Source organism: Sorex fumeus, unplaced genomic scaffold (assembly GCF_029834395.1).
Source record: "Sorex fumeus unplaced genomic scaffold, SorFum_2.1 ptg000008l, whole genome shotgun sequence".
Classification (NCBI taxonomy): Eukaryota; Metazoa; Chordata; class Mammalia; order Eulipotyphla; family Soricidae; genus Sorex; species Sorex fumeus.
In genome coordinates this window covers 78,339,133-78,365,055 of record NW_026606065.1, presented here as the reverse complement: position 1 = coordinate 78,365,055, position 25,923 = coordinate 78,339,133, and the positions used below count along the sequence as shown (strand labels likewise).

Genomic DNA, 25,923 nt, shown 5'->3' with positions numbered 1-25,923 from the left:
GATCAATTGGCCTTACACCCTCTCTCTCCTGCTGTCCCCCACCTTACATAAAACTTCCAGTTCTAAGTTCTGGGGTTACAAGAAATAGGTGACTACAGTTAATACTGTATTAACTGTATTCTTGAAAGTTGCAAAGATGACTTTTTAAAAAATTTAATTAAGTTACCATTTGGCTTAACAGTCCCAAATGGTCACTGTAGTTTCTTTTATTATTGCTGTTTATGTAACCTATAGCATAGTGTCAATGTTTACGGTCTTGTTGTACAAGATTACCACACCTGCAACCACCAACAAAGTCCCCACGATTCTCCAGCACTGTCCATATGTCACTATTAGCCCACCTCTTCTTCCTCTCCCTCAGATCCCAGAGTTTGGTAAGTTCTATTCCAAAGTCAAAGCCCAGGAGCTTGTTATCATTATATATGTACTGTCCAGTCCCTTAATTTCTCTCTAGGACACAGATGAATCAGACTATCCTATACTAGTTCTCCTCCCTTTCACTTCATCTAAGGTGACACCTACTCAGTGAGAAAAGATCTTTCCTCACAGCCGAGTACCCACCACCTCCTTACCCACTCCTCTGTTGCTGGGCATTTGGGCTGCTCCCTGATCCTGGCGGTGTGCATAGTGCTGCAATGAACACGGCATCTCCCTTGTCAAGTTAGTGTTTCGGTATTCTTGGGATGCCAAGAGAATTACTAGGTCAGATGGGAGTTCTACTTTCTCATTCTTTGATAAGTCTCCATAGCGTTTTTCCATAGACACCGAACCAATGATGTTCCCACCAGCAGGCAACGCGTGTCCCTGTTTACTGCATCCCTGCTAACACTGTTTCTAGCCTTGCTGATATAGGACACTTTTACCAGCGTAAGGTGAGATGGACTGTCACTCTGATCTGCATAAATCAGAGGACCGGCGTTAAAACAAACTAGAGTTGTGGTTCCAGCATTTGATTTAATTTTGAACGCTGTCCCCTCCCTGCCCCCAAAAATCAGTGCTTGGGGGCCAACAGAGCCAAACCTGGCAATGGCTAAGAAGCCCTCAGGAGCCAGCAATCAAACTCAGGGGCCTCCAGACATGTGCTACTCCCCTTGAGAAATCTCCCTGCCTTTTGTTTCTTCTGTTTTAATAGGAAGACCTTGGTAATCTTTGTGAGGCACACAGTCTGGTAATCTTAGCATTACATAGGCTCCAATTAATTTTTCATTCTCCCACTTAACATCTTTTAATATTTTTTTTCTGACAAGTCTTAGAAGTAAAAGCTTTTTTGTAGAAAGTGAATGTCAGTTGAATCAGTGATGCAGTTAATTTATTTGACTTACTTTTCATGAGTCTCATAGTCTTGAAATAAAATTGTTTCCAACAAATGAAATTTTTGCAGCTAATGAGGTGCTGTGTACATAGAACATTTTTCCCCTTGCAATTGTCTCCCTAAGTAAATTATCTTTGAATGTGAAAGTTCTGTGGCTTTCAAATAGTTATTTCAAAAGGCTGGAGACTATACCCTGTGTATAGGAAGCCAAGGGGCTAAAATCACAAAAAGGATCAGAGGTGGTTCTTGAAAGAACCATCTTGAGATCACCACACCAATTCATGGAGGAATGAATGGAGCCCAAGTGAAGAGAAGGGTGGGGATGAACAGATTTGCCTGCAAAGTGGCCAGAGAGGGGAACGGAAGGGAAGCCAGTGAGGGCATTAAGCACTGTGCCTGGCCCTCTGGGTGGGGGCAGAGCTAGTAGTCAGCTAAAATGACTTAGGCAGTTGAATGAAAGATAAGCAGCAACAGGGAGTGATCAGGAGAGAAAGCAACAGAGCCAGGGGACACCTGGTGTGCTCTCAAACCGCACCTGGGTTCCTATGGAACATTTCCCCAAATATCAACCTAGGTCAATTCAAATATGCTTTATCCCTGCTAACCCTAGGAATCACATTAGGGTTGAAGATCGCTGGGATGCAAAGACACTCAGGGAGAGAGAGGCTGAAGATCAAAGATAAGTAATGTGACTTTTTTGGGGGGGGGGGGTTGGGGTTACACCTGGTAGTGATTGGGGCTTGCTTCTGGCTCTGTACTCAGGGATCCCTTCTGGCAGGGCTGAGGGGACCATATGGGGATGTCAGGGATCAAACCTCAAGTCAGACCCATGCAAGGCAAGCACCCTTCTACCCACTTTACTCTCTCCATAATTTTTATTTTTAGGGGCAGGAATATCATCAAACTTTGATCTCAGAAACACATCAATTTTCACTTTGAGTCAAAAGAGCGCAAGTGCCATCTCTACCTTAGTTTTGCCTTCCTCCCAAAGCTGACTCTGAAAAGACTTTAAAGTTCAGTGGTGAGGTGAGTCCTGGAAACATTGGGAGAAGAGCAAGAAAAAGAGACCAGAAGAGAAAGTAAATCACTGGGGTTGAAACTAGAAAATTGGTATGTACCGCAAAACACTGGAAACGTGGTTTTTTGCTCTGCTGCCAAACTCTGGAAGACACTGCAGGATCTGTGTCTGGGATTTACCCCGCATGGGGTCAGGGCTGGGTGTTTATCCACCAACTCCTGCCAGGTACTGGATGGAAGCCACCACCACAGCGAGCAGCATGTCTGTCAGCCCTCAGACAGGCAGAGTTGCTGGCAGCAGACAAGGGCCAGCGTGGACAGAAACAGCAAGAGCTGAAGGGACAGTATCGAAGGCACTGACGCCAGAGCTCCTAATCCACAAGAGGCTGAGTCTAACTGTCTAATTTAGGCACATAATTATTTTGCCCAAAAGACACACACACACACACACACACACACACACAACTAAAAGGTGCTCAAAAACACTAGGCAGTTTGCTATAAGAGTACAGATGTTCTTCTCCAGAAACTCTATTACACAGCAGGAAAGATACCTGCTAAAGCCCTGTCATCATTAAGTCCTATACAGTTAAGAGAAAAGAAACCAAAGCTGTCAAGTGCCCTGGACGGTTTTCAGCTCTGAGAGAAAGCTGCGGAGAAGGCCTCCAATTCTAACTATGAACCATTCTCAAGTTAGGCTCCTTCGGAACAACATGGGGTGGGGAGGGGGCAATGTAAAAAAACAGCATTTATCTGTCCAGACCAATAAGCTACGTCCTGCCTCTGGGTCTAATGATAATGCTAATGACACTGTATAAGAAACTATGGAGAGACAGAGAGACAGACGTGCGCGTGCTGTGTGTGTGAGCGCGCGCACGCACACATACACACACACACACTTCAAAAAATTTTTTTTCACACATACACTTTGAAAAAAGATTTTTTAAAGAGTCATTTTATTTCAAACACAGAAGTCTTTCAGAGCATGCTGGCTGTCTCTCTGAGCTCCACCTCTGGCAAGGCCACAGCTGTCTGCTTCTAACAGCTGCAAGTGAACATGCTAAGAATGAGGTTTTTATTTCAGAACTTAAACTTGTTTACTGAGACATTCTGCACCAGAGACACTCAAATAGACCTAATAAATGGAGCAATTTCAAACTAAGATTAAGCTTGACTGACTTCTCTATCCTTTTTTGATCATTTTTTTTTTAACTTTTCTAAGGAGCGATAGCACAGCGGGTAGGGTGTCCGCCTTACAAGCGGCCAACATGGCCGACCTGAGTTCGATTCCTCCGCCCCTCTCAGAGAGTCCGGCAAGCTACTGAGAGTATTCGATATGCCAAACACAGTAACAACAAAGTCTCCAATGGAGACGTTACTGGGCCCGCTCGAGCAAATCGACGATCAACGGGAGGGCCTTTACCTTTACCTTTTAAGGAAGTACATTCTAAATTGAGGTCTGTATACAATTTTATATAATGCTCTATCATTTGAGACAGATAGGCTTCCTAGTCACACTTTATTAACATTTTATTCTATTCAGCATATAAATTTATATGCTGAAAATTTATACTATCTTCCTCTAATTTACAGTTAGTTTTTACTTAAAAAAGAAACATTTTTCTTTAGACTTTTACAATAGTGCACTGAGAAGATTTTCCTCTTTCTGTATGACTGTACGCCTTTACTATATGCAATTTGAGCATAATCTATGATGTCCAATAAACACAGTTTAAGTATTCCCAACACCATCACAAGTTTGACATCTATGTGTCAGTCCCATTCTTAAAATGGTCTTCTCTTCTAAAACATAAAAGTTTTAGATTTGGGGTCACACCTGAACGGTGCTCAGGGGATCAGTCCTGTACACTGCTGGGATGAGGGGAGTGGCTGCTAAACGGTGCTCAGGGGACAATGTGGTGGCGGGAACTGAACCCGGCCACCAGCCCTTTGAGCTATCTCTCTCTGCCCTGTTTCCCCTCCCCCCACTTTAATAGAGGCCAAGCCTGGTGGTGCTCAGGGTCCACCAGGCCACACCCAGAGGTTCTGGCTGCAGGGTGTGTGTGTGTAGGTGGCACACAATGGCCAGGATGAGCTCAGAGCCTCACAGATTCGAGGTTCAGCCCTTTGCGCCGTCTCTCCAGCACCTATTCTGCCCCTGATCAGATTGCTTCACATCTTCAAAGTAACACAGTGACTTGATGACGCATGTTTCCTCCTCTCCAAGCAGATACAGTAAGCTGTACAATGGTAAACCACTGGGACTTCAGAAAGAGTTGGACTGGATGTCAGAAAACAATATATTTAAGGATGGGCACGACAGGGGTCGGAGGGGTGGCTAGGAAGGTCTGAGCATCAAACAGACCCCACTAAGCAGTTCTATAATATTTTGGAATGATTGCTGATATGTCTAGGTGTGATACTGATTATATATTTAAGGGGGAAATAAAGCTCATGAACATGTATTGACTTTAAAGATGAAAATATCTACTGTGTAAAAGAAATTTTTTTTCAGGGGTAGGGTACCAGGAATCCCCAGTTCAAATTTTTCTATAATTAATCCTGTGGGTACACAGGGCAGAGACTGAGCTGAAGCAAGATGGACCACAACTTGGAAGTTGGGTGATAAGTACATACATGAAACCTGCTATATTATTATTCTATTTTTCGCATATTTTTTCCTGATAAGCTTCACTTGTTGATACTGGTGTGGAAGCCAAGCCAGGGTACCTGGGAGCATATGGTGCCAGGAACTCCCCCCACCCCCATCCCCCACACACACATCAAGTGTTTTATCACTTAAGTCACATCCACGCTTGTTCCTGGTAAATTTTTATAAATGAAGAGAAGAAAAATTTGTCCCATTTCAATTTTTCAATTTTACATTGCCTTTTTCTTCATGCTATGTGAAACTTCCTAATTGTATCAACTTGAATTAAAGTGGGAATAGTCAAAGCTGAAAGGACCCAGCTTTCTCAATGTGAGCACTGCTTCAAAGGCAAAGAAAAGTCGTGTTTAAAGCACCCTATTTACTGCTCTAAGAATCTCTTCAGTCAGGACTTGTAGAGAATTTAAAAAGCAGGCTTTTGTGATGGTGATGAACACTCCAGATTGTTTAAAGGAGCAATCTTACAGAGGCGGAAAGAAAGCTAAAGTGCTTAAGGGCAGATACATGAATTAGTATAAAGAACCGAACTGCAGTCTTTAGCACACAGGATTTTTTCTGATATACTAAGAGAAGATGGGTGCTGCGAGGCAGGAGGAAGGAGAAAGTACAACTTCTTTGGAGACACACAAACACACACACACACACACACACACACACACACACACACACACACACACACACACCCGGCCAGCCCTGGGATTCATGTACATTGGTGGTGTTAAGGACTGAGAGGGCTAAATATCCAAATCAGCATTGACAACACCGAAATCATGAGACCTAAACTTGGTTAACCAAACACTTCAAAGGTGCATGTCAGGATGGCAGGCTTGGGTTGGGCGGGGGCTAGGAGAGAGAACCTGGGAACACTGGTGGAGGGAAACTGACAATGATGATGAGATGGGTGATGGACATTGTATGTCAAAGACCCAACTATAAGTAACAGTAACTCACTGTCCTCCTGTTGTTCATCAATTTTGCTCAAGAGGGCACAGTAATGTCTCCATTTTGAGACTTGTTGTTATTGTGTTTGGCATATTGAATATGTCACGGGTAGCTTGCCAGGCTTTGCCGTGCGGGTGAGATACTCTCGGTAGCTTGCCGGGCTCTCTGAGAGGGGTGGAGGAATCGAACTCGGGTCGGCTGAGTTGGCCGCGTGCAAGGCAAATGCCCTACCACTGTGCTATCGCTCCAGCACGTGGCCAACAGTAACTCACGGTGCTTTAATAAAATTTGGGAAAACATAAAATAAATTCACAATGTTTTAACTCTAAAAACAAAACAAACCCTACCTATTTTATATCTGGAACCCATCAGCATTAAGTCAGTAGTCTGTCATCTAAGAATAACAGCTTTCTCCCTTCAAAGGGAGGCCAGTGGTTCTTGCCCTTGGCACCGCTGACCTTTGGGACTGAAGAATCCTTTGCTGAAAGGGGCTGTGCTGGGCCTCCCTGGGTGACTGGTGGCATCCCCGTGTCACTGGATGCCAGGCGCACAGTCCCAGTCACACAGTCCAACGTGTCTCTCAACACTGCACAAGAGGCTCTGCTGGGGGCTACTGCACTGAGACTATAAAGACGCTAAGAAAGTGGCAGGTAAGATAGAACAGAATCTGGAAACAACGATCAGACTGATGACTGGTTTGATATGGAAAACTCAGGATGAAGTTTATGCAGAAACTAAGGTTGACGGTAAACGAAAGTATGAATAAATCCCGAAGGGGCCAGGGGCGTAGCTCAGTGTTCAAGCACCTCCTGCTCTCCACGAGTGAGCCACTGGTTTAGATCCCAGCTCCGAAAACAATGAAAAAGATGAAAATCAAATCACAATCATAAGTCTTAGAGAGCATTAGAAAACAAACTTCAGCAGGCCAATGAGGAAGGAGGAGTACATAGAGGTGAATAAAGTACAATCATATCTTTTTTACAAAAAAAAAATCTGCTATATTATTCTCTGGGAATAGGCTAAAAACAAACAAATAAACAAAAACATTAGGGCATAAAATCAAAAGTTGGGTGAGGGAATAAAAGTTTTTATTTTTTAAAAAATCTTATTCGAGGGGCTAGAGCGATAGCACAACAGGTAGGGCATTTGCCTTGCACGCGGCCGACCCGGGTTCGATTCCTAGCATCCCATATGGTCCCCTGAGCATCGCCAGGGGTAATTCCTGAGCGCAGAGCCAGGAGGAGTGACCCCTGTGCATTGCTGGGTGTGACCCAAAAAGAAAAAAAAAACTTTTTCAACTTCAGTGTACATTTAAAATGTTCCAAGATAAAATGTTAACTTTTTAAGTTTTTTGATGCTGGGAATTGAACCCAGGGCCTGACATTTGCAAGGCAGGTTCTCTACCTCTGAGTCACATCCCCAGCCCTTTTCATTCTATTTCTCTTTCTTAATGCTGCCTATGATGCACAAGACAAATTTTGCATCCACATTCCTAAAAATACTAAAACAATCATTAAGGACATGGGCATTCAAGCTGTATATTGTCTGTCAAATTATAGCCTATGTAAAAACCTTTTATTTTTCATCAGAGTACTAACACTAGTTCCTGTCACATAGGATTATTTGTGAGATAAGAGTACCTGGTATAAAGTGCTCACCAGAGTGAACAAAGAACTCAACGGATGACCTATTTCTGCTAGGGACTGCTGCTTAATGAAAAGACACAAACACTGTCAATTTATATGCCTAAATAAAAGTTCCTCCATTCTTCCAATTACAGAAATACAAAATGGTACAAGGCATTTCAAATCACAGTCAGCTTAGTGGAGAACAGAGGAGGGCTGGAGAAACTCAACTGGCATGCACACAGAGCATGGCAAGACCTAGGCTCAGTCCCAACACCATAAGCCCTCTCAAGCACCGGGTGACATAGACAGGTAGACAGGGAATGGCCCCCCTGGCAACAGAATGCCAAGAAAGGAATAAAAATAATAGACCCAAGGTTGCAAAAAGCCCACCTTGCAGACACAGGAACTAAGGCCTGATAAGACTTTCACCTGGCACCAAAAGAAGGCTGGACCCCAGCAAGAACAAAGGCCAGGAAAGGAATTTCAAAGAAGACCATCAACCACTCCCAACTCTACCCCCTTGGCAACCTCCCAGGCAATGGATTCTTACCTACGTAGCAGCCCCGTGTGGGGCCACATGGGAGAAACCCTATGAAAGCCACCTTGAACAAAGGAAGTCCATGCAAAGCTGCCTGAGCCCATGTGCTGCTTTGTCCACACGGCCAAAGACATGGGTCACCTGCATCTCCCCTCTTGAGATATATACCGGGGTTCTGTCTCTGGAGAAGTTCGTGCTCTCTCTTGAGCGTGTAACTCTCTCCCCCTTCTTCTCCCTCCTTCCCTTTCCTCAAAATCCTCCAAATAAAATCTGTCAATTTTTTTTTTTTTTGGCTTTTTGGCTCACACCTGGCGATGCTCAGCGGTTACTTCTGGCTCTGAACTCAGGAAAATCACTTCTAGCAGTGCTCAGGGAACCACACTGGATGCCGGAAATCGAACCCGGGTCAGCCACTTGCAAGACAAATGCCCTACCCAGTGTACTATTGCTCCGGACCCAAAAATCTGTCTTGTCTTTACTGCTCATCTACTTCTGAAATTCTTTTCTGTGAGAAGGACAAAGACCTGACTTGCAAGGCTTGGGTAAGATCTAGGACTGGCTTTCCTTTCCTGCAAAGAGCAATTTCTCACTCCAGACTGGGTTCATGGCTCCCAGAGAAACTGGGTGGCAGGGGTTAACTCCCATGCTGAGAAGTCAAGTGGGCAGCAGGTGTGGCTTGACGGCCACCTGGTGGGGCTGGCCAGGGGGTGCTCTGGCCCGTGCTGTGCAGTAGCTCATCTGAAGAGTTTATCAGTTTTAGCCTTCCCAGCCGGACCCGGGGTGGCAAAGGTGGATCAGGAGAAAGAAACCATCTCCTCCTCTCCACCTCACATAAGCCACCCATGGGGGCCCACTGACTTCAGGGGACTCCATACTGCTGGGGATATCAAAGAATAAAAAAATATTTAAAAGTATAGTACAAATGTTGGCTTCAAGTTTTTTTGGGAAGCTCCACCTACTCTGCTGGGGTGCAAGGTCATGGTTTTTTTGGGGGGGATGGAGGGGTTGTGTAACCTTTCTGTCAAGGGGGGTACACCAAAGAGAAGTACTAATCAGGCTGTGGAAGAAGGGGCACCTTCCTTCCTCCCTCCCTCCCTCCCTCCCTTCCTTTAATGTAGGAATACTGCTGCTACTTTTCTACATGAAAGTCTTCTGCACTCTTCATGTCATACTGTTTTTTACTCATTTCTATTTGTTTTATGCCTACTTTATCCTGAATTCTAAGGTTTTGCAGTTTCCATTTCTTCTTTGCACTATCTTCTTCCTCTGAGCAACCTATCTTCTTTCTCTGATCAACCTCCTCTTCAGGTTTAGGAAGAATCTGCTTTTTTCCAATAAGGATCTTCTCTGTTGCAGGGAGAGCTCATAGGGGGGCTAATCACCTGTAAGCCAATCCACCCGTGCTTTGTTCATAATATGCTCGATGACCAAAGAATCTACATCTAAACCCTTACGTTCATCAATACTCTTGGCATTTTAAAGCACGTGAAGTAAATGTCTTTGGCCAACGACCCTGGTGTCCAATCCCACTCTTTGGCTTGGGTGCACGTCTGAAAAACGCTAAAAGGGCACATGTTGCTTCTGCAGAGTGACATCCTTCAGGTGCTTAGTGCCTTTCCGGGTCTGCACACCCCTGATGGCCTGCCGGTTCCAGGGCGTTCTTAAAGTGAACACAAAGGATTGAGCCTCTGAACTTGCAGGATTTTGGCAGGTTTTGGGGGGATCCAAACAATGTACCATCTCAGGACTACCTCCAGTCCCTTATGGAAGAGGACTCAGGTCATTTTAAAACAAAGAATACGTACTGCTACGCAAAGTAATAAACAGGGTCAGGGAGGGAGAACAGGGGTGAGAGAGCTGCTTAGATTTCTGGCACCACAGTTGCCAGGGCACAGCTGGGTATTGCCTTGGAGGCTGCTGAGTGCCACCAGGGGGGCCTGGGGGGCCCCACACTTCTGGGTCCAAGCAGCAGCCCAGCAGCCCAGCAGCCTCAGGGGCTTGCACTGAATGGTCCAGTCTGGTTGGCTGAGAGTCGCAGGAGTGGCCTCTAGGTCCCAGTCAGCACTGTTTCGAAAATCCAAAAATAAAAATAATATAGTAAACCATATTTAGAGTCTCTTTTTTTGGCAAGGAATTGCTGTATTAGTAGTGTCAGCATATCAAAGAAGACAGTTTGAAGCAATAAAGCTCTCAAGGCAAACAAGAGATAATTTTTAATCAATTATTTATTTTGGCCACACTTGGCAGTGCTCAGGGCTTACTCCTGGTTCTGTACTCAGGGATCACTTCTGGTGGAATCAAGGGATCATATGTAGACCATGTCAGGCAACCGTCTACATGCAGTACTATCACTCTGGCTCCAATGTTTTCTACTTTTACAACAAAAGGCTAAGTGGCAGAGAAAGAAAACTCAGCGACATGGCATTTCCTGCACCTTCACTTCTGATATAAGAATAAGAACAGTATCCAGTTATGCTCAAAGAAGTCCAGAAGAAACCAAGACTAGGTGAGGCAAAAACTTTGAATAAGGTTTGAAAAACAGCAGTAACTTTGCAATAATGTGACGGTAGTGGCTCTTTTTAAAAACCAAAGAGAATGTGCTTCTACAAATCAAAACAACAGTAAGATATCATCTCACAGCACAGAGGCTGGCACACATCAAAAAGAACAAGAACAACCATTTGCAGGATGAAAAGAAACACATGGAATGAGACAGACTCAAGAACAGTAGAAATGAAGGAGAGGAGGACTGTTCCATGGTCGGAAGCTTGCCACACGTGAGGGAGGTGAGGGGCACTAGGACAGAGAAAGGACCACTCTGACAGTGGTAGTTGGAAATGACCACTCTGGACAAGAACTGAGTGCTTAAAGGAGGTAAAGGGATACACAAGATTACCTTTCATTACCTGCACTACAAACCATAATGCCCAAAAGGAGGAGGAGGGAAGGAGGAAGGGAAGGAGGGAGGGAAAATGGAGGGAGGGAGAAAGCGAGAAAGAAGGAGAGAGCAGCGTGTGCCACAAAGGCAGCCTGGGGCTAGTGGTGGGAGGGAAACTGGGGCATCAGTGGTGGGAAATGTACACTGGTGAAGGGACAGGGGTTGGTACACTGCATGACTGAAATCCAATCCTGAACAACTTTGTAACTGTGTATCTCGTGGTCATCCAATTAAAAAAATAATTTGTAATCATAAAAAATTAGAATATTCGTAATTAAAGCTGTTTCAATGATTTGGTTTTTATTATCTTCAGTGAATAACTTATAAGGTAAAATTCATTTTACTATGCTATACTTAGCTTATACAGAAGCTAGTTTCTACCTAAGATCTTAAATGAATCAAAATGAAGAAACCACTGAAGAAGGAAGCTAGAGAAATCACAGGCAAAAAAGAAAACATGCTTGTACAACTTGTCATTCCCGCCATGGACAATAAAAACTTCTCAAGTTCCTTCCAATTGCTTTACAAAACAGGACATATAGGTTTGATAAAAACCGAATATCCAAGAATGAGTACACAAAAAAGGCCAGAACTTAATACCTTTATGATATTCTGACAATCTCCATTAAAAACTACAAAGAATATTCAGAAAACAGATGTCCAAAACAATTTATTTCAGAAATCAAAACCAGAACTTTAGTAAAATCTTATTTTCTACATTTTGGAATTATACACACACACACACACACACACACACACACACACATATATAATTTATTTGTTGAATCACTGTGAGAACAGTAACAAAGCCTTTCAGTTCAAGTCTCGGTTGGTCATACAATGATCAAACACCTGTCCCTTCACCAGTGCACATTTGCCACCACCAAGAACCCCAGTATACCTACCCTCCCACCCACCCCCCACCTGTGTGGCAGATTTCCACTTTACTCTCTCTCTCTACATCGATCACATTCAATAGTACGACAAAAGACCCACCATTGTTATTTGGAATTTTCCCCAACATTCAGATCTGCCACAAAGACATCATTAGAAAATTTGTTTTCTAATGTTGATTACGAAGAGCTTATGATGTTGTGTGGCCACAATAGCGGCCAGGCGAATTTGGATTTCTAATATTTTAGTAATAAACCTAGAGGGATTACTGCCAGAAGCCCCTGGGTTCCGAGATTGGTATGTGTGCCTCTGGGTTCATGGTCGGTCAGAAGCCAGAGGAGGCATTTGAGGGTGGCAACCCGGAGCATTGCCATGGCAGGGAGAGGGGCCGATTCCACCCCCCATCCCATAAAGCCTCACGTGCCTCGTCAATGCAGTCACATACCTGGCTGTTCATTAGGCTCTAAAAGATGCAGGCCACCATGTCGCCACGGCAGAGGGGACAGGCGGAGGGAGAGACACCCTCCCCCTCCCAGGGCGGCATAGCACCATAGTTAAATATACAGTCCAGATGTATTTTGGTTGGACATTATCTTTTGCTCAGATTTTCCCACCACCATTCAAGCCTGAATTTCAGGGAGAAATGCTGGATGATTTACTTTCCATTGATCACTTTGCATATCAGGAAATGTCGTGTGGCTGCATAAGTGGCTGTGTAGTTCAGAAAAATTGCCCTGGTACCCGCATGCCAGAGCCCTGCTTGTAGAAGCTCACGGTCACCGGGATTCCATCTGGAGAAGGCGTACATTTTAGAATTTGTGAATACTGAAACTAAAAGCTTAGGTTCCACGAATGCATCCATAGCAGTGACTAAAGCTGAAGGGAAACAATCTGTCAATAGTCCTTGCGTAAATGACAGATCAAGTTTTCTAAAGCATACTATAAATATTTTCAAATTCACAATGAAAACACTGTCAGTGTAATTATGACAATATATAGAAAGAGAGACTACATACCAAAATAAAATAACACAAGGAGGGAAGGCCAGGGTGCAAGGTAGTGAGAGATGGAGTACTTGCCTTGCATGTTTAGGACCCTGGGTTCCATCCCTGTCGCCACAGAAACAAAACACAAAACAAACACCAAATCATGAGTGACAGGTGAAAACATCCTATACTCTTCACTGTTCATTTGCTATTTATCACCAGAAAACTAAGGACTGGATATTAAATTTCTCATTAATAATTACTCTTGAGCACGTAATTTATGTTAAGATTCAGGAAATTTCAAAGAATTCATGAACTAAAGAATCAGAAGAAAAAGAAGCTTGTCAAGATTTTCACTACATTGAACCTATTATCCTGAGCACTAAAAATTCTCCATTCAATCTAAGCACTGAAATTCTTTAATTGCTAGAAATTTGGATGACACAGCTAAGACATCACTAAAGAAATGTGTTGGTTTTCTCTAGCTCAATTGTAAAGACTTTGTTGTTGGCAACTGCAGATATGTCATAGTGACTCACATTAATACCTACTAACTCCAAGACAAAAGTTACCTCTGGAAAAAGAAACTTTTTCCAGAAAAAAGGAAAATAGAATGCCAGCTCTACCCAAAATGTTTTCTACCCTTTAAAAGGAAAACTCACATATGGCAAATGTCAACCATTATGATAAAGAGCTGTTAGACACAGGCTACACTATTCTCTATAGGCTTGAAATATTTCATTGTAAGAGCAAATCATACCTTTAACTTGTGACCACAAACCTTGCTATTATTATTATTATTATATTACTTTTTTTTTGGTCTTTTTGGGCCACACCCAGTGATGCTCAGGCTCCTGGCTCCGCACTCAGGCATTACTCCTGGTGGTGTTCAGGGAACCATATAGGATGCCGGGGATCAAACCTGGATCAGGTATGTGGAAGGCAAACGCCCTACTAGCTGTGCTATCGCTCCGGCCCCCCTCACTATTTTTCTTCTCCTCTTTACCCTGTTCCTAGACTACTAAAGCTGCAGTATATGCCAAGCACGTATTGATGCATGAATACCTGAACACAAAGAGTATGAACACACTCGTTACTCTCTTTCCAGACACTGAATACAGGAACACCCTCTGCTACTGGGCTTAATTTTTCAGAGCGTGGACAGGGCTCAGGCTGCTGGCAATAAAATTCAGAGCGGAAATTCCGGGGTCAGCTGCATCCTGCGCTGGCTGGTGTGCAAATACACAATGTAAAAAAGGCGTACATTTTTGATTCAGTCTGTTTAGCCTCAGGAGTGTGAAACGGGAGAAACTGGTGTGATTCCCAAAGCGCTGCAGTCATGGCTGTTACTCAGAGGTGTCACCAAAGAACCACATTGCTCTCCACTCCTCCCCACATCGGCCTTCACACCCCGTCCACTGCAGGTGTTGGGAAAACAGGGGGTGGGGTGGGGAGCTGCCAGAAAATTCCTCCCAGTTTAGTGAGCAGGAATCGACCCAGGTCAACCTAACAGCATGCCTCTCTCCTATTTTAAAAAGAGCTGTTTTCTAGAAGGCTAACTTGAAACAACAGCTTAGTAAACCCCTCAGATGAGGACTTAATATCCCCTTGGTAAGATATAACAACTTTCACAAATTTTCTGCGACGGAACTATTTTTTAATCATTCTGTTAAACAGTCAGAGGTAACCAGCAATATAAAATAAATTATTGTAGGGCTGCTACAGCAACAGCTTGAGGGATGGTTGGGAAAACGGAGACAAGAGTGGAGGGAAGGTGACAGTGGTGGTAGGATTGGTGCTGGAATATGAATGTCTGTGACCAATTATCACGAACAACTTTGTAAACCACGGCGTTTAAGCAAAGGGTGATGGGGTGGGGGAAGATGTTTTTTTAATTTTTTTTTTCCTTTTTGAGTCACACCTGGCGATGCACAGGGGTTACTCCTGGTTCATGCACTCAGGAATCACTCCTGGTGGTGCTCGGAGAACCATATGGGATGCTGGGAATCAAACTTGGGTTGGCCGTGTGCAAGGCAAACAGCCTTGTCTCCATTTTCCGACCCATCCCTATCCGCTGTGCTATCGCTCTAGCCCTTGTGATTTTTTAAGTATTCCTAAGAACAAGGAAAAAGAGTCATCAAATATCATTCATCTGCCTAATAGAGATTTTAAAGTCCCTCCCTGATGCACTGGGGGCAGGGGAATTAAATATGATCATGTATGTAATGGCAGACAATATACAGACATAGTGTGATAAATACTTAAGAAGTAGATGCCAGGGAGGTTCCTCTCAGGATGGGAAATGCGTGATGAGAGTAGACTATAGTCCGAACAAGACTGACACTCAATGTCTCTTTTGCAAACCACAGAACTCAAAAGGAGAGAGATAACAAAAGGGAATGCCCTGCCACAGAGGTGGGTGGGATGTGGGGAAGGTGGGTGGGAGGGATACTGGGACTGGTGGTGGTGGAGAATGGGCACTGGTGGAGGGATGGGTATTTGATCATTGTATAACTGAAACCCAAGCACAAAAATTTGTAAGTCTGCAACTGTACCTCATGGTGTTTCACTAATAAAAATTTAAGGAAAAAAAAATGTAGTAGATGCCAGTGCATACCATTGATGACTCACGCTTGAATGTGGTTTAATTACCACAACTTAGTGTGCCAAAGCCAAGGTGTTAAAATAACAATTTGATGAAATCCAGCCTAAAAAAAAAAAACCAGAAAAAATGTGGGTAGGGGGCACGACCAATGGCTCAGCATAGGTCTAGGATGCGCCAGGCCTGAGTTCCAACCCTGACATCATGAGGGCCTGAGCCCCACCATATGGCACCCCAAACAATGCCTCCAGATCTGTTCAGTGTGGCCCTGATTTTTTTTAAATGTGCTATACTTTCTGTGTATTTTTTTTAGGTTTTGTTTTTTGTTTTTGCCACACCCGGTTATGCTCAGGGGTCACTCCTGCCTCTGTATTCAGGAATTATTCCTGGCGGAGCTTGGGGGAACATATGGGCTGCTGGAGCCATATAGAAACTGGGTCACCGCGGGCAAGGCAAGCACCCTCTCCAGGGAGCCATCTCTGGTCCCGTGTTCTGTTCTGAATACCAACAATACACACTGAAGGGTGCGTGGGATGCACTGCTGTTAGTAACACTGCCCCTGAAGCTCTGGAAGATGGAGGTGTCCCATGTGGCTATGAAGAAAGATCCAACACATTTCAAGCTATCTGATAATGGATCCTGTGATCTTTCCTCATGATAGCACACTAAGTCCACATGCCACATCCTGGAGGGTCATGGGGTATATAGAAAGTCCAAGCACTTTCATCAGTGTATTTAACTGCCTTTCTCACTGTATTGAAATTTGCATTGTTAGTACCAAAGCAAGGTAGGTAAGATGTTGAGCTGTGGCTATAACAAGGTGATAGCACCCAACTACTACTACTACTACTCTACTACTACTACTACTACTACTACTACTACTACTACTACTACTACTACTACTGTACTTCCTCATACTCCCGATAAGATGAATGAAACATCTAAAGTTTCACCTGATGTCCTGATACACACAACCACAGTTGCATTTTATGTGATTCGGACCCTTGATACTCATTCTTTTATGCTACATAACACCAAGTAGGCCGGATGTATGAAGCACTTCTGCTAGCTACCTGCACAGGATGCAGTCCCAGGGGGAAACACTCCTGCCACTGAGTTAGGAGCTCAATGAACAACTGACTCATGGAAGACAATTTTTATCAGAATGGCAAACTATGATTACTCAGAGTCGGGTTTTTAAAAGAGATTTTTACAAAAAATGAATAGAATAAGTCCATCCTTTCAAAAACAAAAACCACCACCACAATTTGTTCTGTTAACCAAATTCAACATTTAAACAAAAAACCAGAAACTTCTGGACCCAACCTGTAAGAAATTACCATTTGGGGAGATGGTGTAGTAGAAAAAGAAAATAATCCAGAGTTATCTGAAAGTGCTATAAATTACTCTTAAGCTGTATTTGCAGGAGGTCAGATTTTTCTTCAGATTATTTCAACCAAAATATCCTCTAACAAAAGACTAAACAGAAGTGGGTCTGAAAATCCAGTTTATCTTTAATCTAGATATTCATGACATTTGCAAAATTTCTGGAGAGACAGTACAGCAGGTAGGGTGCTTGCCTTGCACTTGGCTGACCCAAGTTTGATCCCTGGCATCTTATATGGTCCCCTGAGCACTGCCAGGAGTAATTCCTGAGTGCCGAACCAGGCATGAGCAATGCTGGGTATGACCCAAAAACAGAAACAAAAAGCTACTATTCTTCCCAGTTTTGGAAAAGGGGAAGAATATGTTTTTCCTCCATAAAACAGTATTTAACATATAATGTACAAAGGGGTCCCTAGACCAAAAAGCGTGAGAACCACTACAACTAAGGTAATACAAAATAGCAGTGAATACACGAATAAGGCTACATGAAATTAATCATTTCATGGCGTCTAGTAATGTACATGCAGTAAAAAATTAGGTGATAAATATAAATTAGGCTTAAAAGCAGTTAACCCAAAAATCCAGTATGGAACAGCTGATATTTCAATGCTGACAAGCATTTATGAATAAAGCTTACTTCAACAACCTTCTGAAAATTATATAACCAATCTTTCACCTCAATAAATGGAAGCAATGCACCAAGTTCTGTATCTCAGAAGCACCTGATAATTCAACTTAGAGAACTGTGAGATATCACAGAACTAAAGCACACGTTTTGCATATACAAGGACCTGGCTTAAATCCCCCCCAAATATGGTTAAACTCCACAAGAAGAAAACATCCAACCCCATCCAAAAATGGGGCAATGAAATGAACAGAAACTTTCTCAAAGAAGAAATCCGAATGGCAAAAAAGCACATGAAAAAATGCTCTACATCATTAATCATCAGGGAGATGCAGATCAAAACCACAATGAGATACCATCTCACACCTCAGAGACTGGCCCACATTCAAAAGAACAAAAGCAACCGATGCTGGCGTGGATGTGGCGAGAAAGGGACACTCCTTCACTGTTGGTGGGAATGTCCACTGGTTCAGCCCTTCTGGAAAACAGTATGGACGATTCTCAAAAAATTAGAAATTGAGCTCCCATTTGACCCAGCAATACCACTCCTGGGAATATATCCCAGAGAGGCAAAAATGTATAGTCGAAGTGACATCTGCACTTGTTTGTTCATTGCAGCACTCTTTACAATAGCCAGAAACTGGAAGAAACCTGAATGCCCAAGAACAGATGACTGGTTAAAGAAACTTTGGTACATCTACACAATGGAGTACTATGTAGCTGTTAGAAAAGATGAAGTCATGAAATTTACATACAAGTGGTACAATATGGAAAGTATCATGCTAAGCGAAATGAGTCAGAAAGAGAGGGATAGACATAGAAAGATTGCATTCATCTGGGGGATATAAAGTAACAAAGTATGAGATTAATACCTAAGAATAGCTGAGATCAGCACCAGGAGGATTACTCCATAACTTAGAGGCCAGCCGGGTATCCTAGAGGAAAGGGCAGTTCAGATAGAGAAGGGAGCACCAAATAAAGGATGTTCGGAGGATCCTCCCAGGAGAGGAGATGCATGTCGAAAGTAGACTATGGACTGAACATGTTTGCCACTCAATGTCTCTTTTGCAGACCACAACACCCAAAAGGAGAGAGAGAACACAGGGGATTGCCCTGCCACAGAGACGGGGGGATGGGGGGATGGGGGTGGGAGGGATATTATCCATGGTGGTGGAAAATGGGCACTGGTGGAGGGATGGGTATCTGATCATTGTATAATTGAAACCAAAGCACAAAAAATTGTAAATCTACAACTGTAAAAAAAAATAAAATAAAATAAAGGAAAAAAAAAAGAAAACAACTATAAAAAAAAATCCCCCCCAAATAAAGCACGCACACAAAATTTTAATTAAAAAAGTCAAACCATTACATTTATGCTTCATTTACTGCACTAGTAGGACAGGACCATATAAGACAGATTATAAATTCTACAGAATCAGTTTGGTTCATAACAAGTGGTAACTCAACATCTCCAAGAGCAGTCCCATAAATATGCATTTTTCTTCAAATACAAACGAATACATTCTAAGACATATGTATTACCAAATTAAAACACAAAAGTAAGGCAGGCCACCATTAAATCAATTCTCACATACTGCAATGATCTCAGCTGCAGTGTTATATGGGGAATATGTCTTATTATATTGTGTACAGTGGTTAACCAAGTGTCACAGCACACTGCACTGAACTCATCTGATTAGCAAAGAAAAAGTAAAAGAATCATTTCTGCCAAAATTAAAATAAAAAGAGCAAGAAATGAAATGGAGAATAAAGGCATTTAATACTTAAATTTGAATCTCAAGTGTCTTAACAAAAACACTGTTAACTCTGAAAGAAGGAACCCCATCCCTGTGAGTCACTAACAAGCTCTCTTCAAAAACATTCTCAAAAGTACCATCGAATACTAGTAGTTGTTAGAAGAGAAACCATGTCAACACAATTGCTTTAACAAGCTCATTGCAATGTGCTTAATCCTGTACCAGACTTTACGGAGATTAGCATGAGCCCAGCCCACAAGGGACAGAATGAGGAAGACAACCCTAACCAACTTGTGAGTCCATGTGAAGGCGCAACAAAGGCTACAAGCAGCGAGGGCAGGATGTGTGTTAACCATAAAGGGCAAATAAATCCAGCAGCAGAAAAAAGCAAGAGAAAAAGCAGAGTGACAGGAGAAACCCACCATAAGATAACAAGGCATCCCAGCACACTGGTCTAGAGGAGGACAGAGAATGGGAGAAGTCTTCAGAAGACTACTTTAGATTAAGTGGTATCAGGGAAGAACATAGGTTGATTTCAAGTAAAGAAATAAGGCAACTGGTTGAATGTAAGTAAGGTGTTTGCCTTGCACATGATTGACCAGAGCTTGATTCCTGGCACCTCATATGGTCCCCTTGAGCACTGGTAATAGTGACCCCGAGCACAGAGCCTGGAGTAAGCAAGCCCTGAGCACACCGCACATGGCCCCAAATGAAAACCAAAGCTTCTCATTGAGGACAGCGCTGACCATGATTTAAACTGCATGTTCCACCCTCAACCCTCTTGACCCTATTTCCCACTTTCCTCCTGAGAGAATTTACTTTCCTCTAGATGGCTATGTAATTTGCTTATGTTGATTGTTTATTACTGCCTCTTCTAAGTACCATGAGGATGACATTTTGCTCATAGCATCCTGACTAAATAAAAGAAGGCGTGCAAACAAGCAGGTCCTGATAACAACATGTTCATTTGAAGATTCAAAGGGTTCAGAGAAAACTCAGAGCAAAAAAAGTCACCACATTTCTCAGTTTCCATTTTTCCCAATATTTTTTTTAACTCAGTTACAGCCTCACCATTCATCCAGATCTCAAGCCAAAAATAAGATTTCAGAAACCATCCTAGAGTTCTCACTCTTCAATATTCGTACGGTCATTTTACTACCAAAATCTGTCAAAATTATCTCTTATATCTCTAAAATCAGATTCTTTTCCACCTCCATTGCACCGCTGAAAACATTTTCCTCTCTTAGTTTATAAAGTTTACAACTGAGCCTATTTGTTTTGATCTAACCAGATCTTGGCTTAGATCTAGTCCAATGGATGTTTAGACAGATGTGATAAAAGTGACAAATAGAAGAAAGCGAAGTGGACAATAAAATACATAAAGGTGAAAAAAGGATTTTATTTCCTCTTAATAACAAAATGCAGGCTTACTCATATATTTCAAGGTCCTCCAATACTATCTCCACCTCGTTTTGTTTTGATTTGGTTTTGGGCCACAGGGATCAAACCAGTGTCAGGTGTTCACAAGGCAAGCACCATAACCCCTGTGCTATCTTTCTGGCCCAAACAAATGTTGGGTCTTTTTTTTGGGGGGGGGGGGGTTGTCACAGCCAGTAGTGTTCATGGGCTACTCCTGGCTCTGAGCTCGAGTTACCCTGGAAGTGCTCAGGGAACCATATGTGCTCTCAGGGATTCATATGAACCATTGTCCTGGCCATAGCTTCTAGGTGCAAGCTCGATGCCTTACATCTGTACTATCTATCTGGCTCTCATCTTCACATTTGAGGCCTTTCAGCTCCTTTAGGCATAGTGCATATACTTTCTTTCCTCCTTATACATAACTCTTCTTGGTATTTTTTTCCCACAAAAAAAAAGTTATCCCAATAGACATGGTCTTACTCAAGCACATGGTCTATCATCAGAAATGTCAGTTGTAGAGCTGAATGAATAACACTGTTAAATCTAGAAAAGGCAACTGTAATGAAGAAAAAGGTTAAGTCTGAACACAGGTAGGCATGCAAAGGACTGAAACAGAAATCATCTAGTTACCAACCATAGTAGACAAAAATACTAAACCAAAGACCCAAAGAGGTTAAAAGCCACAGTGCCAAGGGAGAGCACTAAAGGGCCAGTGTGGGTGCTCTGTGTGAGACCTTGATTCAACTGTCAGCACCACATGGTCCCGAGCACCACTGGGAGTGACCCCTGAGCAATGCCAGTGTGGTTCAAAAACCAGTAAAGACTACAGACAGCAGACATTTTCACAAAGATATGTGTACAATATAATAGAAATGCCCGTGAAAGAAGATATTTAATAAATAGATTAGAATTTTAGGAAGAAATGTGGAGTAGGAAGAAGAGCCAGCCCAAATCAGGCCATACAAATGGAACACATTCTTTTGGATAAGAGTGCTCAACTAAAAACAGATAAAAACAGAATGTGTTCAAAACACTTGCAAAATGCAGACTTCCTCGGTAAAGGAAAATACATGTGGTTCCATATACCCTTTTACTCCCACGCCCCAGAGAGACCGAAATTAAATCACAATTGGATTAAATCTAGAACTGCACAAATTCAATCAGAAAAACTGGGACAAAAGGACCTACCAGGTCTCAACAGGACTCAACAGGTTGACAGACAGCTCTAGGGGGTAAGCACTTGCAAAGTTTGTGGGAGGCACCAATCTGAGTCCTGACACTGAATGGTCCCCTAAGAAGCTCCAGGATTAGCACCAAGCCGTGAATAGTCCCTGAGCACCCACCAGGTCTATAGGAATCCAGGTTTCTACCCTGAAAACACAGCCCTCTCTCCTCCCCCCCCACACACCCCCTGCATTCCCCACCCCCTACAATCACCGTAGCAAACTCTGAGCACTGAAGCTGGAATTGTGTCCCTCTTCCCCCCCAAATAAGACTCTACTAGTTGAATTGTATCAAGCGATAAACATCCACACAAGCTTGAAACCTGAAATGTTTCAAAATAAAATTTAAGATATAATAGCAATGATAACTAATTTTACTGAGCACTTACTAGGGTCTAGGAGTTCAAGAATATTCTTATTTATGTATAAATGTAAATAATCATTGTCCCCATTTCACAAATAAGCCCAGAAAAGCACACAAAATGACATGGGACAAAAAATAATCGATGAGATTAAGAAGCAAATAATGTCCTTACTAGTGACTGACATCAAGTAGCAGCTTAGACGTGCAGCTGTATCATCACAATTCCCCCAAAGCAAGAACATAGTGTCCAAACCAAAGAAGGATGACAATGTTAATCCATTTTTAAACCCCTGCCAAGATAATCCTTCTAATACCTTGTTCACTTTGGAGTACTCGGTAACCAGATATGTGAACACAAAATACCCAAGAAGCAGAACACTAAACAATTTACAATTTTCAAAATCGGAGATTCATTATTCTCAGGGTAATAAATATCAACTTTCTAAACCAGACTTGCTTGCATAAGAACCAGCAGTAACTTAACCTATGCTCTGAAAAAAACTGGTTAACCCAAATAAGGCGCAAAAATTCAGAAACTGAGCACCTTTCTCCATAAAGGAAGTTCAAGTTCCCTACCGCAAACTTTTTCGAAGCTTTTCTCTGTCTCTTTTTATTTGGACTAACAAAATAACAAAAGCAATGCCATGACATCAAGTAGCAGCTTAGACGTGCAGTGGACCCTCTTCTACTCCAGGGTCCACCTGGTTCAACAGCTCTAAGTTCCTCTAAGCACAAGACACATTTCTGTGGATGTACCTAGGCCCTCCCTTGCCCTATGCCCCTATGCAGCATATAATAAATATATGCTATTTAAATCTCTGGTTAAAAAAAAAAAGCTAACATTTCCTACCTTCTATAATCCTACACTATAAATTACCACTGTGTTAGAATGATATAATAAATCAATACCAAAAAGATATTACTTACAAAGGGTAAGGCACTTGTCTTGCACATAGCTGACCCCAATTGAATCCCCAGCACTATATACGGTCCCCCAAGAACTGCAAGGAGTCATTCCTGAGTACAAAGCCAAGAACAACTGGATATGACCCAAAACATAAAAAAATTAAAATAAAAAAAAATCTCGAGGCTGCAGCAGTACAGCAATAATACAGCAGGTAGGGTGCTCGCCTTCCATGCAGTCAGTCTGGGTTTAATCCTTGGCACCCTATATGGTCCCCCCAACCCTGCCAGAAGTGATCTCTGAACACTGAGCCAGCAGTATGCCCTGAGCACTGTCTGGTGTGGCCCCCAACACAAAAATATAAATGAATTTATACTTCAGACCATGAGAAAATAGTTAAAATCTACCATTTTGTTAGACTCTATACCGAATACATTTTATGAAGCTATCACTAATCCAAGACATCACAAAAAGTTCATTTGAAGAGTCAGAGGGTAGTGCAACTTGCAGCATGTTTGCCTTGCACTCAGATCCAGGTTCGATCCCTGGCATCACATACTGTCCTCTGAGCACCACCTGGAGTGATTCCTCAGGGTGGAGCCAGGAGTAACCCCTGAGCACTGACAGGTACAGCCCCCCAAAAACAAAAACAAAATCCATTTGAGTATATTATGTTTTTAAAACAACTGGCTTAAAATAACGAACTTTCTAACACTTTTATTAAAATATTAAGTTAAGATACAAATCATCAAAACATTCAAATGTGAGAAATTAACCATATTAAAAAGTTTGCTACTGTAAATCGCAATATTATGAAATGAATAAAGGACAAAAACCAAGAAACAATGAAAATAAAGTTCCTTCTGCACTTAGTGCACAAACTGAAGCAAGCACTTGCTCCTGATTTACTGAATTATTAAGATACCTCGTGGCAAACCCACACAATTTGAAAATGACATTTTAGAAAGTTTCCTGGAGGCTGACAGCAATTAAAAGGAGTTAATCTGCTAATCTCTATACTTTAAAGAGCCTTCTTAGTAAAGAATGCAAGTAAGAACAAAAATTCAGATTAAAATACCCCCAAATATTAAGCAACATTCAAAAAAAATTTTTTTATTGGTGAATCACTGTGGGGTACAGTAAGCAACATTTTTAAGATACAAAGTAACTTATGGTTACTGAACATCCATCTATCGAATAGGCCAGGATGATGTCCTTATCTTGGCAAAACTCAGAATATTGTTTCTTCAACAGCTTAGAAGACAGCCTGGTACACCATACTCTTCCATCTGCTTTGTTCTATTTCTTTATGCCTCAAATGGAAATTAAACCCTTCGAGTAACAGCCAAATTTTCATCAATCACAGGACAAGAACTTGGAGCAGAGAATCAGCATGATATGAATATATGACTAACAGAGCCAGACAGAATAATCAGCGGTACAGACTTGATAATGACTTAACTGTTTTCTGATGAAAAATCTCGACAGCATATACGGGAATCACGAATTTACTCTGCTCTTACTTACCTGGTGAGCTCTCAGTAAACACGGTCAGTGTCTGTCCTCCAACACTCTGCAAGGCTAATGGATGTTCCCTTGGAGTACTGACTGAAGCTGGTTTCCCCCCAATATCATGAATATTTGCAAGCTCCTCGTTCAAAGTGAATGACACCTAAGGGAAATATTAGAGATCAATATGTTTGTGGCCAAAAACTTTGTGCATAAAATGTATTAGAAATCAAACTTTCAAAAATGTAAACTTTCCCAACCATTTTATTACTTAAAATCTTAAGATCTGTGAAGTGGAACAAGGAAAGCCTCTTCAACAAGTGGTGCTGGGAAAACTGGACAGCTACCTGCAAAAAAATAAACTCTGAACTCTGTCTAATGCCAGGCACAAAAGTCAGATCACTGTTTCACTGTATCACTGTCATCCTGTTGTTCATCGATTTCCCCGAGCAGGCACCAGTAACGTCTCCTTCGTCCTAGCCCTGAGATTTTAGAAGGTGCCACATTCGAGGCTCTTTCAGGGTCAGGAGAATGAGACCCATCATCGTTACTGGTTTTTGGCATACTGAATACGCCACGGGGAGTTTGCCAGACTCTGCCATGCGGGCAGGATACTTTTGGTAGCCTGCCAGGTTCTCCAGAGTAAGAACTAGATAAGATATTGGGGGGCAGTTGGTGGATGTAACGCCTACATACTGGAAGATGGGGGATCTGGGTGGAGGAGGCCCAGTTCCAACCCGGCGCCATATAATCCCATCAAAGGCCAAGACCCAGAGACTATAAAACTCAGCTCCCGGAAGAGAACAGCAGAGTCTCCTACCTCCACGCTTGGCTGTCCTCACTGGGGCCCCTTGGAGGAGGGCAGTTGAGTTTCCCTTCCCGCCCCAAGCAGAGTCCCAGCAGCTGAAGACCTCCGGTTCCAGCCACAGCCATGCTTAAGACCACTCTCCACACGTTCAGACGAGCCTCACGCATGAAGGAACCAGCAGAGGAACCCTGGTGTGCGGACCCGGGGCATAGATCTCCAAGCCTGCTCAGACTGGGACTCAGCCTCCTCCACCCAGATCCCCCCCCACCCCATCTTCCAGTTTGTAGGCATTTCACATCCAGCGCCATGTTAAAGTCAGATCAAGTGGATTAAAGACCTCAATATCAGACATGAATCCATAAGGTACAGAGAGGAAAATGTAGGCAGAACTCTCCACGACACTG

At 42.7% G+C, this 25,923-nt stretch overlaps 1 protein-coding gene across 1 annotated transcript in view; it reads right to left on the bottom strand.

Moving 5' to 3' along the window:
• Window positions 1-25,923, bottom strand: part of GTF2F2 (general transcription factor IIF subunit 2) — a 150,786-nt gene that overhangs the window by 100,877 nt on the left and 23,986 nt on the right. Inside the window, exon 4 of the mRNA XM_056109796.1 lies at window positions 24,730-24,874. Within this exon, the coding sequence (XP_055965771.1) occupies window positions 24,730-24,874 (145 nt within the window). The remainder of the gene's footprint in view (window positions 1-24,729; window positions 24,875-25,923) is intronic.